Source organism: Cyrtonyx montezumae, unplaced genomic scaffold, assembly GCF_038088225.1.
Source record: "Cyrtonyx montezumae isolate F1298 unplaced genomic scaffold, pur_monq_1.0 scaffold_0, whole genome shotgun sequence".
NCBI classification, from domain to species: domain Eukaryota; kingdom Metazoa; phylum Chordata; class Aves; order Galliformes; family Odontophoridae; genus Cyrtonyx; species Cyrtonyx montezumae.
Genome location: NW_027071824.1, coordinates 46,169,604 through 46,181,457, shown reverse-complemented (window position 1 = coordinate 46,181,457; position 11,854 = coordinate 46,169,604). Strand labels below are relative to the sequence as shown.

Sequence of the window (11,854 nt, the reverse complement as noted above, 5' to 3'; positions counted from 1 at the left end):
ATGTCTTTCCATCAGTTTCTTAAGGTAACTAATACATTATTTCCACATAAATGAACAAAAGAAGGTTGAAGATTGGCATATCTACTTCCAGTCCTCATCTTTAATTGAACAACAGTGATGTATTCCGAAAAAAGTCCTACTAATAGCTCAGAAACTTTGTCTATAGGGAGGAGTTACTTCTGGCAAAATCAGCTACCCAGATTACAAAATATGCTTCTGATTTTGTTTATATTTTTCCTCTCATCAATCTGAAATTGTAACAAATTAGCATGTATACCTGGGTATCTAAATTGGTTTTACATTGTGAGCAGCATCATACATCACAGCTTTTCATCTTATGCTAATAGCATATGATTGACTGATATATTCTCAATTTTGCTACAAATTGTTCTCATCTACCCACAGGAAATTTTTTTGTTTTGTTTTGCTTGTTTCTTGGGATCTTCATGTTGATAAAGCATCAATTTTTCTCAATTTTGCCATTTTGTTTCACTTTCTCTTCTCACTTTGGGCTTTATAATGTGAACTATTTGTATTATGCCAACAGGCAGGACAAACATACAGTGCTTTTAAATGCTTTGGGTTAAACAGAAATATTTATCATTAGCGTGACTTGAAGAATCAACTTACTGGTGGTGTGCTGAACTGCTGATAGCAAGTGTGAGCTTCAAGCCACACTGGTCAGTGAGGCATAAAAATAGCACCAAATGCAGGGTACACTTTCATGATTTAGTGAGGCTTTTTCTTGTCAGTAATTTGATTGAACTTTAAGAAAAAGTGATTTAGGATTGCAGGTAGTCTTGCAGTGTTGCTGATATAAAAGCTACATTCAGCTTCTCACTCCCTAGTTAAGATTAAATGGAAAACAGACAACTTTAATTCAGAGCAGGTAAAGAAAAACAGGAGGAGCATAAGAGGCAGGAAATCACACACACACACACTCACACACACACTATCAGGCCAGTGCTTTGTTAGCAGCCTTTCCATGAGAAATGGGATGCTTTTACTTCTCTACCTTTGTCAAACACAGCTTACTACTGCTTAATTTGCTCATGTCTCATGAAAACTTTTCCAGGTACGTGTGCCAAGTAGATCACATTCTTGCAATGACAAGTACCACTGTAACTACTGTGGACCTCAGCAGGAAAGATATTGTGCAAAATGTGAGCAATCACAGGACTCAGTCTCTCTATTGCCCTGGTTTCCTGGTCTTTCTCTTGGAAGTCTTTGAGTGACTCTTTTCTTCCTTGTCTGAAGAGGGGTTGGTAGGAAACTGCAGTCCAAATCCATTAGGTCCATTTATGAAAACACACTGAAAGTAGCGAACAGGAGCTAGGAAACCAAAGAAGAGATGGTTAACATTTATAGTTTCCAAACTGAGATTGTGAGTACCTGTTGTATTATTTCAGAAAACAACCATATAATTCATTACCATTAACTCACTTATAACAACACAAATTTTTATTGTCTCACAAGGCAGATTCCACATTCCAACAAGATTTTAGCTGAAAAGTTCAGTATGACATATTTGTAGCAGAAGTTTAGAAACTGTAGACAATTTTGCATTTAAATCCATTATTCCACTCAGTTATAGGCCTTTTCTTTTTCTCCACAGAATAATTACGCTCTAGAATAGCTGAGTGGAAACTCCTGAAAGCCACATGTATATTTCCTTGATTTTGTATTTCTCAACCACTATTAGATATATTGAGAAGTTCCAATAGGACTCCAATGAATTGGTGAAAATGGCAATTTTTATTAGTGCTTGGATGAATATCTATATCTATTGGTCTGAAAAAGGGGATCATAAATGGCACTGCCACTTCTACTCTTTCAAAATCATGGTGACTTTCTACCTTTTTGATTTTTGAGCACTACTCTATATAGTCACACTTCTATGCATTATGTTTTAGAGGTTTTCAAGAACACATCTTTTCAGCACAAAAGAAATTGACCTTATTTGTCAGAGAAACTGAGATTTGGAGTCTGAAATTAATGCTGACAAGGTTTTAAAAGATAGCTATTGGTCTGGTATGCATTTGGAAAAATTATTGGAGGAGCAGTGGCATCTGAAAAAGTTATCATAAAATTATTTTTCTGCTGCTTATTTCTTTTCTCTGCTGCTTATTCCATATTAAAAAAAAATTAATAGTTGTTAATTTTGAGAGGTCCTATCTGAGATGGACTCCAAGGATCCCTTGTGTTATGAACTTAAATGCAAGGTTTATTTGTTGACTGCCAAGTCACAATAAATAGTTGAACATAGAGCTGTGTGTCAGAAATTTTAGTATGTTCAATCCAATTATTTTATCTTCCGTGGTTTTCTTGCCTCACTCATTCAAAGAGTAAGTATTTACCATCTAAAAGGCACACTCAAAAGTGATGTTGGAAATTAGATTCATCTAATAATGACTTACTGCTTTCCCCCTAAATCTAAGAATAGAATCAAATTCTCCCCTCAGGTTGTTGGTATTTCCACTGTGGTCCTCTGTAAGACAAATCCAGGATTTCTTTTAAAATGACAAAATTGGATTAGAGAAATTATCTCCTGATTAGAGCTCACAGTCAGAATATAGAGATTGAGGTTCACATCTAGGGTCTGACAAGCCATAGACATTTATAAGGGCATTTGTAGAAACATGGAATCATAGAGTCTTAGAGCATCCTGAGTTGGAATAGACTCACAAGAATCAGAGTCCAGCTCCTGGCTCAATGCAGGACCACCATAGAAATCCTATGACTGTGTTGTCCAGTTCCAGCAGGCTTAGTGCCTGTCCCAGTGCCTGACCACCCTCTTTTGAAAAACCTTTCCCTGACTCCCAACCTGACCCTCCCCTGATGCATTTCCATGCTGTTCCCTTGTGTAGTGCTACTGTCACCAGAGAGCTGAGATCAGTGCTGCCCCTCTGCTCCCTGCGAGGAGCTGTAGGCCACCATGTGGTCATCCCTCAGTCCCCTCTGCTCTGAGCATCTCTTAAATGCTATATTCTCTGCCTTTGTTTACTGTATGGAATTGCTTGGGCCAAGAGGTTTCTGTGATATTAGCTTATTCCATTCTCTAAGATATCTTTCCTAAGTGAAGCTAGTTAAAAACAGTAAATTTCAACAAAACATGCTTTGATTAAAACCAGTATTTTCCTATCAAAATTCTCTACCAGAAAATTCTTAATAGGTTTCACTTAAAAAAAAGAAAGAATAAAATTGTCTCCCACTGAGTGTTGATTTGATAGAAGAATTATTTTATAGGAAAGAAACTGCCAATTAAAAACTCACATTTCTCTTCTTAAATGGAAACAATTTCTAATCCTCTAATAATTTCTGCTCCTCTAATGGCTATGAAAATAAGAAAAATTCAATAGCCTGTTCTCTCTTCTCTATGAAGGCAGAAAGTAGGGCATCATGCACTTGCTAGCCTCAATAAATACCAGTAAATATTTAAGGACAGTAGAAATCATTTCAAAAATAACTGTGCATACAGTCAGAATGCAAAATTTAACTCTTTCACACATTCACATAGTCCTGAAGAAGCATTTGAAACATGTTTATATATATCATAATTATAGCATGCCTGACAGCACAGTATTTTATAAAGAGGGAATTTTTTGGATGGTATTCAAATTGTTAAAAGATTTTTGTACTTGTTAGATTTCCTAGTACACCCAGTACACACCTGCTCCTCATTGTTTGTTTTTTTTTCCTTTTTTTTTTTTTTTTTGTCAAGTTAAGTATATAAAACAAAGCCAGTCACTTATACAGGAGCAATCTTTACAGTAGGAAATGTTTCCAGAATACTTTTTGCTTTGTGCTTTTCCACTGTTTCTCTTTAATGTTGTCTTTCTTAGGCTGCTTTATCATGCAAACCTGAGCTGCAAAACATGCAGATAAAAATGTTATTCAAACAAATGCCAACATCTATGGAACTATGTCTGTATCAGAATCTGCAGCATTGTTATTATGCACCATAGCCAGGAGAACAAATTGAATTTTGGCAAGCAAAGATGACTACAAATGTAACCCCTTCTGCTTTTATAATTCCCACATCAAATATGAATACAGAATGTGTTTTTTAAACTGAAGAATGTTCCCAATTCTAATGTATTGTCTCATATCTTCAGGGCAAAAATTATAAAAAAGAGATGAACAGTAGCAACTAAATGTGGCTTAACATTATAATTCTTTTCTCAGATTATCAGAGGAAAAAATATTATTTCTGGCTTTATGATTTTGAATAGGATGTAATTTATGAGAATTCATATAGTTACTGATTTTTCCTTAGGAGTGTTACTGGGGAAACAAGCTAAAAAAAAAAAAAAGTAAATGTTGGAAAAATCTAGAAAAGTTAATGTGACAAGTTGCAGCTAAAGCCAGGACTTGATTTATATGACTGATTTTGTTTTGGTAAACTGGAAAAGAAGGTTTTTTGCCTTTGCTTGTCTTTTTCTTCAAGGAAAGAGCAAGTTTTTTTTCCCTTATGGAGGGAGAAAAATTTGAACTTTTTTTTCAAATAACTTTTTCTTAGAAATCAACTGGAAGTGGAAACAGCCAAGATGAGTTCCAGAAAGCAAAGAAATAAACACCAAAACCTTGGATTAGGGGTTTATGCAAAGCTGTTTTGTGCTGATCAAGAGAAAATGTAAAGCACATTACATAGCTATGCATACCACACTGAAAGATGGTTTAAAGAAATGTGAGAGGACTATTGCAAGAGCACTATTCTGATCTTTCAGTTCATCATCAGAAGGGGAAAAATGCTGGCATTCATATATGAGGCCTTTTCTTACTAAAGAGTTACTCTAGTACTTCATCTTCATTACCCTTTGCTGGATTCTCTCCAGTAAATTCACATTTTTCTTGTACTGGGGAGCCCAGAATTGGACACAGTAAACTACATGTGCCTGTGCTAATGCTGAATATAAAAAGGCAGCACAACCTTCTGGAGTATCCACAGCTCCTAATTTTGTATCATCTGCAAACTTCATGCAGTATAATCTGCCTTATCATCAGTATAATTAATGAAAACATTAAAGAGAATTGACCCCTGTGCTCACTCTCTGATGCGTCCTGCTTAAAATACCCAAAATAAAAATGATCACAAATCTCACTTTCATGATCTGCATGCATACTGAAAATCAAGTACAAGTGAGCTTTTTTCTGCTCCACAGGTGGTTTCTGGTGTCCCTAAACTTACATTTTGACAGGTGTACCACCCCAGTGAAACTCCCCTCCTGATACTGTCCTGGGAGTGTGGTACACTGCTATCTGGTCTCCAATTTGGTACCACAGATCACCACACTGTGGGGTGTGCTATTCAGCCATTTACTTTTTGCAAGTCCTCAGGTACTTCTCCTGAATGCCACGGTTGTTCAACGATATGTATTTGGCTTTTATTTGATTAAATTAACATTTAGAGAGTTAGAATGCAAATTTCATACTATTTGTTGTTGATTAAGCCAGTTATTTAAACCAGCTGTTTGGAATAGGTGACAAGCAGAAGTCCATTAGCTGAAACATGTCTCATTGTAAGAGAACAAAGATGTTCCCAAGACCACAAGAACAGTTAAACTATGAATTTAGATAGTAATTTGTTTCCAGATATTGGGCAAAGGCAAAAAAAAGAAAAACACAAAAACAAAAACCCAAAACACCAGAATTGACTTGGCTGAGAATAAGCATAGAGGAGTACAGAAATATTACTTCCCACAGTCAGATTTAACTTTCAAAGTATGTACACATAACATATCTCCTATAGACACTCTTACAGTGCCATTCAAAATCCTCTTACCTTCCTAGACAGACTGATTACACAGTGTCTCATCTCTGGCAAAAGCAGTGAAGAGTTAAATCTACCTGTGTATGATGGAAGTCATCAACTTATATGAATCTTTATAGAATGTTAGAATAAATGTTTGAGAAAGCTCTACTCTAGAGTTTTAATATTGCTTAAGAGGTGGTAGTGTTTTGTTGTTGTTGTTTTGTTTTGTTTTGTTTTTACTTGCAGTAAGTAGGTTATATTGTTTAACAGTCTGTTTACTGTTAGGGAATAATATTGTCTCTGAGACTTTTAAATGTGCAAAGCATGAGAAAGCAGACACTGATAGACAGTAAGACCCAAAACCTCTCTCAACTGGAATGAGGATTAAGAGTCTGCTGGGAAAAAGAGGAATTTTAAATCTGAATAGATCACCAGAAAGACTTTCCATACAAAGAGATTAAGGTAGTCTTCTATAAGAAGTGCCCTTCTGTGACAAATCTGGACGAGGAAAGCTCTACAAGAGAAACACAGTCACCAGAACAAAATCTGAAAAACATCAGCTAGCTAATTAAATGTATGCTGTAGTGGAAGAGGTGGTATAAAAGCTCAGTTTCAGTTAGGCACTGATTTATTCATTTTAAAGATGTGATTGGCACTTTTAAGTGAAGGTGCTAGAAGTCTCTAACAAAGAGTTTGAATTCGAGCCTATTGGTCCTGAATGTCTAGAGCGTGACAGGCTCTAGCTCCACTTATGCAACTTCTGGTTTGGGGCGTAAGATGGAAACACTTTTAACTTCTTCATCAGCTAGTTACAATCTAGTTGGGAACATATTTAAACTACAGGAATGTCCAGGGATTTTATGAGAACTCTCATGAAAATTTCTGTTTAGCTAGTACAAAGATATAGTTCTAATTTAGAATCTTTTTGAAGAAAACTACTTAGGAACAGCTTTGTATCTACAAAGCTAACATTTAAATATGTGCACAAACAAAAAATGGGAGTTTTGTGTAAGGAATTATGGTAATTCCTTTTTTCTTTTTCTATCTTTTTTTTTTTTAAGTGAGATAGTCTTTTTTAAAAATGTTGAAAGGAAAGTGAGTAGATAGTAAGAGAGAAATAAAATTTACTAATGCTAGAGAAAGTAAATGTGTCCACACTTACATTTTACAATGTTAAAAGTCCCATTTCAACAAGGCTTAAATAACTCATTTTATGTAAAGTCACCAAAGAAAATATTCGTTAAAAACAATAACTTTTAGCTATTGTGGGTTTGTAATAGCAGGAAAATTACAGAAAATGTGTGAGGGAAGAATTTTTATTACTGGTGCTTTCTAGATTGAATCAAGTTTCTTAAATTGTTTGGTAGTTAAATTAATAAAACAAATTGAAGAAACATCATGGAATCATAGCATTAGAAACAACTTATTAGTAAGCAAAACTTAATAAAAGGAGAGTATTACGAACTGCAGTAGTATCTCTCGGATTGGTTTTGAGGAATGCACATAGTGTGTTTTTCTTCAGCAATCAAAACTGAACCACACACAAACAATGAAAACTTATTCAAATGACTTGAGAGATGAACAATTATTTTTATTTTTATTTTTTCCCCTAAAGAAAGAAAAAGGAAGAGGAGAATTTCTCCCCACTTCCTTAATCTGCTGCATCCTGTGTCAAATAGTTTGGGCTCTTTCCTTTAACGGTTCAGTAAGATCACACCTTGGGGACCAGAGAAAGTACAGGGGCAGTGGAAGGAGGGAAGTGGTGTGGAATCTTTGCTAAACATCAGGAATTCCCATGTTCACATTTCTCCCAGTACCCAACCTGAATGCTATGTGTCTATGCAGAGGACCAAATACACATGAACGCCTTTTGGCATCTCATTTTGTATCTTGAATAGGAAGAAATGATCAGAAAGTAGCCCTCAAAGCTGCATTCAAAATTCTTGGTCTGCAATATAATGCAGTTTAGCTCTTCCAGCCAAATCTAGAATCTCCAAGATGACATAACAAGGCAATGTGCTTCAGTGGCCAATGTTTGCCCTCTGGGGTGAAGCTTCCTGACAAGCTGACAAGTACCTGTTCAATGTTGCTAGCATTTTGCAGAAGGCAAAACAGTTACACTTTCTCTCAGAGTGTTGAACAGTTTAACAGTGCTCAAAAAGGCTCTGAAGACTGGCCCATTCCTTGTGGCTTCAACTCATCAGGAAAATTACTATGAAATCAGTAGCACTGGGAGTTCACTCCCTGTCATATTTTCCTTAATTAGATAGGAAAAAATGAAAAAAGAAAAAAGAAAAAAAGACAAACAACACAGTGAAAGCATACATAAAATCCTAAGATCAGAGTGGCTCACGTTCCTTACAGTTCTGCTATCATTAAGTTTTCAAGGAAGTCTGGTTCTGCTACTATCTGTTTAATTAGCAAAAGGTGGGAGCAAACTAGTGAAATCATTTACAGAATGCCCATAACTGAATGCCGGTCTGACTCAAAGTCTATCAAGATTTGTTGATTTTTTTTCATAGTCTGCAGTGTTGCTTACGTCAGACAGCAGTGGTATTTGTGGACTACAATATAGGATTGGATGTCATTGATATTGCCTAATAGAATACAACAGTATTTTTATAGGATGTACCGTGTGCTGATCATGTACCTTTAGCATGTTGACATCACGTGACATGTTGACATCTGTCAACATGTAGAACTAATGAAGTTATAACATATTGCCTTAAAACTGTTGTTTCTAAAGAGCTATCAGTCACTAGAAGGTTGATATACGAAATCAATAAAAAAATCCAAACATAGTGAACTTTAAAGTTCACATTAAAACAGCTAATTAAATTAAAATTGATATTTTAACACTATTTATTTTTTAAGTCAACATTCTTACTCAAATCTTAATTAAATAAACTTTTATTTGGTTATGTTTAGAATTGTATTCTGAATACATATTTATCTTCTTTGGTAAGAACTTTTTCCTGGAATCAGTACTGCTTTGTAATGACACTAAATATTCAGGAAAGAGACAGCACTTAAATGCTGATGTAGGCATGCAGCTCTAACAGGCCGAAATTCATCCTATTTAACACTAGCCTTTTGGACACTGCCTTCTGGGTTTAGTTCTAGTCACGTGAAGTAATGCTAGGAGGCAATTTTGATTTTGTAGGGATGTGTAACTCACAGGGGAAGTTATTCTCTCATTGACAGTGGAATTTGTATGAACATGCACTTATCTCAGTGCTAATGGTGAATAAGCTCATTACAATGAAAGATGTATCATCTTGAATTCACACAGTTGCAGGATAAGGGAAAAAAACATTAAAATGTTCAAACTCAATAACTTTCCTTCTTTTAAACTTCCACAGCATATGCTGAAAGCTTTGGTCTCACTAGGTTTGCACCACATTATTATAGTTTGTCCACTGAATTTGACTATCCGAATGATAACCTGGAAACATGAACTCACACTCAACAATAAGATGATCATTTTTCAGCTAATATTTATATGTTGATAAATAGTAAGATGTTGGTTCTGTCTTGAAAATGCAATGTCTCATTTGAAAGAGAAGGAATTTGGCTTTGGAAGAACTACATTCTGAAAGCTGAAGACAAATTGTAAGCATGGCATTTCTCTGAAAAAAAAATAACCTCTGGCTCAGAAAAATTTGGAGTTCACTTTATACAGAACTTTGCTTTCATGAGACGCATCATGGAAATACATAATAAGTATTCTTTTCTTGAATTGTAATTTGAGAAGATACATATATCACTTAAACAAAAAAGACAAAAACAACTTAGCATTGGGGAACATTAAGATAGTATATGTAAAAATTTGCTTTTTGGCAAAACCACCCTGAGATTTATCCTGAGATACATTTCAACTTTTTTCCTTTTAACTTGACGCAAATTTAGTTACTTAGTTTAATTTTAGTGAAGTTTTTTGACCTGGTTAAGAAGAGGGAATTAAAATCATTGTCCAGTAGGCATAAATAACACTAATTGGATTCATTTTGCAAAGTTACCACTTTGTATTTTCCCTGGAAGTATTTTACTATTTCCCTTTTAATGTAAGCATCTATTCCCAGTTGGGGGACACATTATCAAGTGTTATGGAAGAGATCAAATGAAGCTTGTTCATCAAGATTTTGAATGGACTATAGACACTTTGAACACCATTCAGATTGAACAACCACACTACCTTTGAAATCGTCTCCAGAAACTAGTTCCCAATTACTACAAAAATATCTCTTCATTATGGATTGCAAATTCTTTTAGGTATTAAATTTAGTGCTGTTCAGTTACAAGAGCTACAAGAAGCAATAGCATTCATTACAAGTTGTGACTGGTAGCATAAGAATTAGACCAGAATAATTTCTACTTTTTTTTTTTTTTTTCCCAATGGCTTTTTGAAGGATTTTGTCTGTGGATTTTTGTCTCTGGTCAAACCCAGGCCTTCAGATCAAGTGGATTAATCTGGTCTATTATTCTGCAGTACTACATAACACTCTTCTGTCAATGGATCTGGGATGGTGTAAGTGCAAAAGGAACAAGCAGCTGGTGTCCTGCTCATATTATTCTGCAATTTTGTAGCCCTACTGCTCTCATAGGAAGAGGTATGAAGTTGAATGTCTCCAGATAAGAGGACTCTGAAAGACTGTCAGCTTAATTAGGACAGAAATTCCTAATTGTAAACAAGTCCCGACAACAAATAAATTCAAGGTAAGGTAATGGAACTGACAAACTCAGCCAAACTTAAAAAAAGAGGTTAGTTCAGAGGTCAGGATAGATATCCTGGTGTAGTAGGAGCAGCATAAACCCAAAGTACTTCTAGATAGCCCTCATGAATTTGTTTATTTCAAAAAAGAAAACTTACCCTTTCTATTACTTAACTTGGATTACAATATCAATATGCAGAGAGGCTATATGAAAGCTTATAATTAAAGTAAAAATGAACGCTTTTCCTATTTGTGGTTTGTATTTACAGATTTTGAATTTAAAACTCATTGCAAACTACACCTTTCTAGTGACATGTAATTAGCTTCCAATCAGATCAGAAAGCTTTCAGTTTACCTATGCCAATGTCTGATATTTCCTCAGTATACGAATTTCTAGATCAGGAATATTAATTTAAGTTAACTTTTAAAATGGATTAATTAGAACCACACAGAAATTTCTGTGGGAATTCATTGAGATGTAAAGCAGGCCCAGTGAATTTGTCTTCAATTCAGTTCCAAATAAGTTCAACCAGTTTAAATCAAAGTTTGTAATAAGTGATCACTCAAACATTTTGCACGATTTAACTCCTTAAACTTTTTCTTATTAACACACAGTATTTGTCCATATCACTAGTTAGAGAAATCTACTGAGAATCAGTCCCCAGCTATTTATTTGATGGTCAGGTTCAGAATGGTCGAATTACTAAGAACAAATTATTGGAAAACTTGGATAGGCAGTCTTGGACCTCATGTTCTTAACAAATTCCTAACATTGGACCATTCATGGCTAGTCTTTAAAAGATGTATGCCTAAAGATGAGAGGGTGTTCTACATTAACTCTCTTGACAGCAGGATTAATGTGCTTCTTATTCTACTATCACAATGCATGCTTACAGTGAAGAATGATGAGGACCCCAGGAAGATCTTGCTGCATGAGAACATCTGCATAGACACAGGTCTTGTAAATGAATAGGCACTGATCTTACATAAAAGTTTTTGACAAAGCCTCAAGGTGACTGTTCCTTCTGTTGTCTTCTCACCAATGGTATACATTCTGATGTTCAGGAAATTCAGTATTAATATTAATGATTTATTGCCAAATTCTAGTGAGGAAAAAAATGTTAAACTTCTAATTCATGTTATTTTCAAGGATGTTACTACTGTTTTCATTATTACCCTCAGAGATGCAGCTATTAGTGGTTTCTTATATTTTAAGAAAAGATTTAATCTTTTCAATATTTTTGGAGCTTCTCTGAAGAAGTTGTATTCAAATGATCAGCTTTGAGAGAGTGAGTTTGTGCAGATGAAGTTCTGAAAGAAGCTACTGACAGAATACTGGAATCATCATACCCCTGAGATATATGAACTATGCAGAGGGTAAGCAGAGTAG

General features: G+C 35.0%; 1 protein-coding gene across 3 annotated transcripts in view; it reads right to left on the bottom strand.

Annotated features, from left to right (window-relative positions):
• Window positions 1–404: 404 nt before the first annotated feature.
• Window positions 405–11,854, bottom strand: part of TRDN (triadin) — a 209,831-nt gene continuing 198,381 nt past the window's right edge. For all 3 annotated transcript variants that reach the window (XM_065734365.1, XM_065734358.1, XM_065734367.1), the window contains exon 38: window positions 405–1,332. In XM_065734365.1, the coding sequence (XP_065590437.1) occupies window positions 1,190–1,332 (143 nt within the window). In that variant the 3' untranslated portion in view covers window positions 405–1,189. The remainder of the gene's footprint in view (window positions 1,333–11,854) is intronic.